This window comes from Camelina sativa, unplaced genomic scaffold, assembly GCF_000633955.1.
Source record: "Camelina sativa cultivar DH55 unplaced genomic scaffold, Cs unpScaffold12196, whole genome shotgun sequence".
NCBI lineage: Eukaryota > Viridiplantae > Streptophyta > Magnoliopsida > Brassicales > Brassicaceae > Camelina > Camelina sativa.
Window position 1 is genome coordinate 1 of NW_010933238.1, and position 359 is coordinate 359.

At 50.7% G+C, this 359-nt stretch overlaps 1 protein-coding gene across 1 annotated transcript; it reads left to right on the forward strand.

The window, feature by feature from the left end:
• Positions 1-6: 6 nt before the first annotated feature.
• On the forward strand, positions 7-354 carry LOC104775325 (U4/U6 small nuclear ribonucleoprotein Prp3-like; the record flags this gene model as incomplete). Its single annotated transcript, XM_010499462.1, has 1 exon — positions 7-354. A coding segment is annotated over one exon (348 nt), but the record flags the coding sequence as incomplete, so codon positions are not given.
• Between the last annotated feature and the right edge of the window lie 5 nt (positions 355-359).

Consider the following 359-nt stretch of genomic DNA (forward strand, 5'->3'; position numbering starts at 1 on the left):
CTTACTCATTACATTGAGCATCCTCGTCCCATAGAGCCACCTGCAGAGGCAGCGCCTCCACCACCCCAACCTCTCAAACTGACAAAGAAGGAACAGAAGAAACTGCGAACACAGAGGCGTCTAGCAAAAGAAAAGGATAAACAGGAGATGATCCGACAAGGGTTGCTTGAACCACCAAAAGCAAAGGTGAAGATGAGCAACTTGATGAAGGTTCTTGGGTCTGAAGCGACCCAAGACCCAACCAAGCTTGAAAAAGAGATCCGCACAGCAGCTGCAGAGCGTGAGCAGGCTCATACGGACAGGAACGCAGCCCGGAAGCTAACTCCTGCAGAGAAACGTGAGAAGAAAGAGAGGAAGCT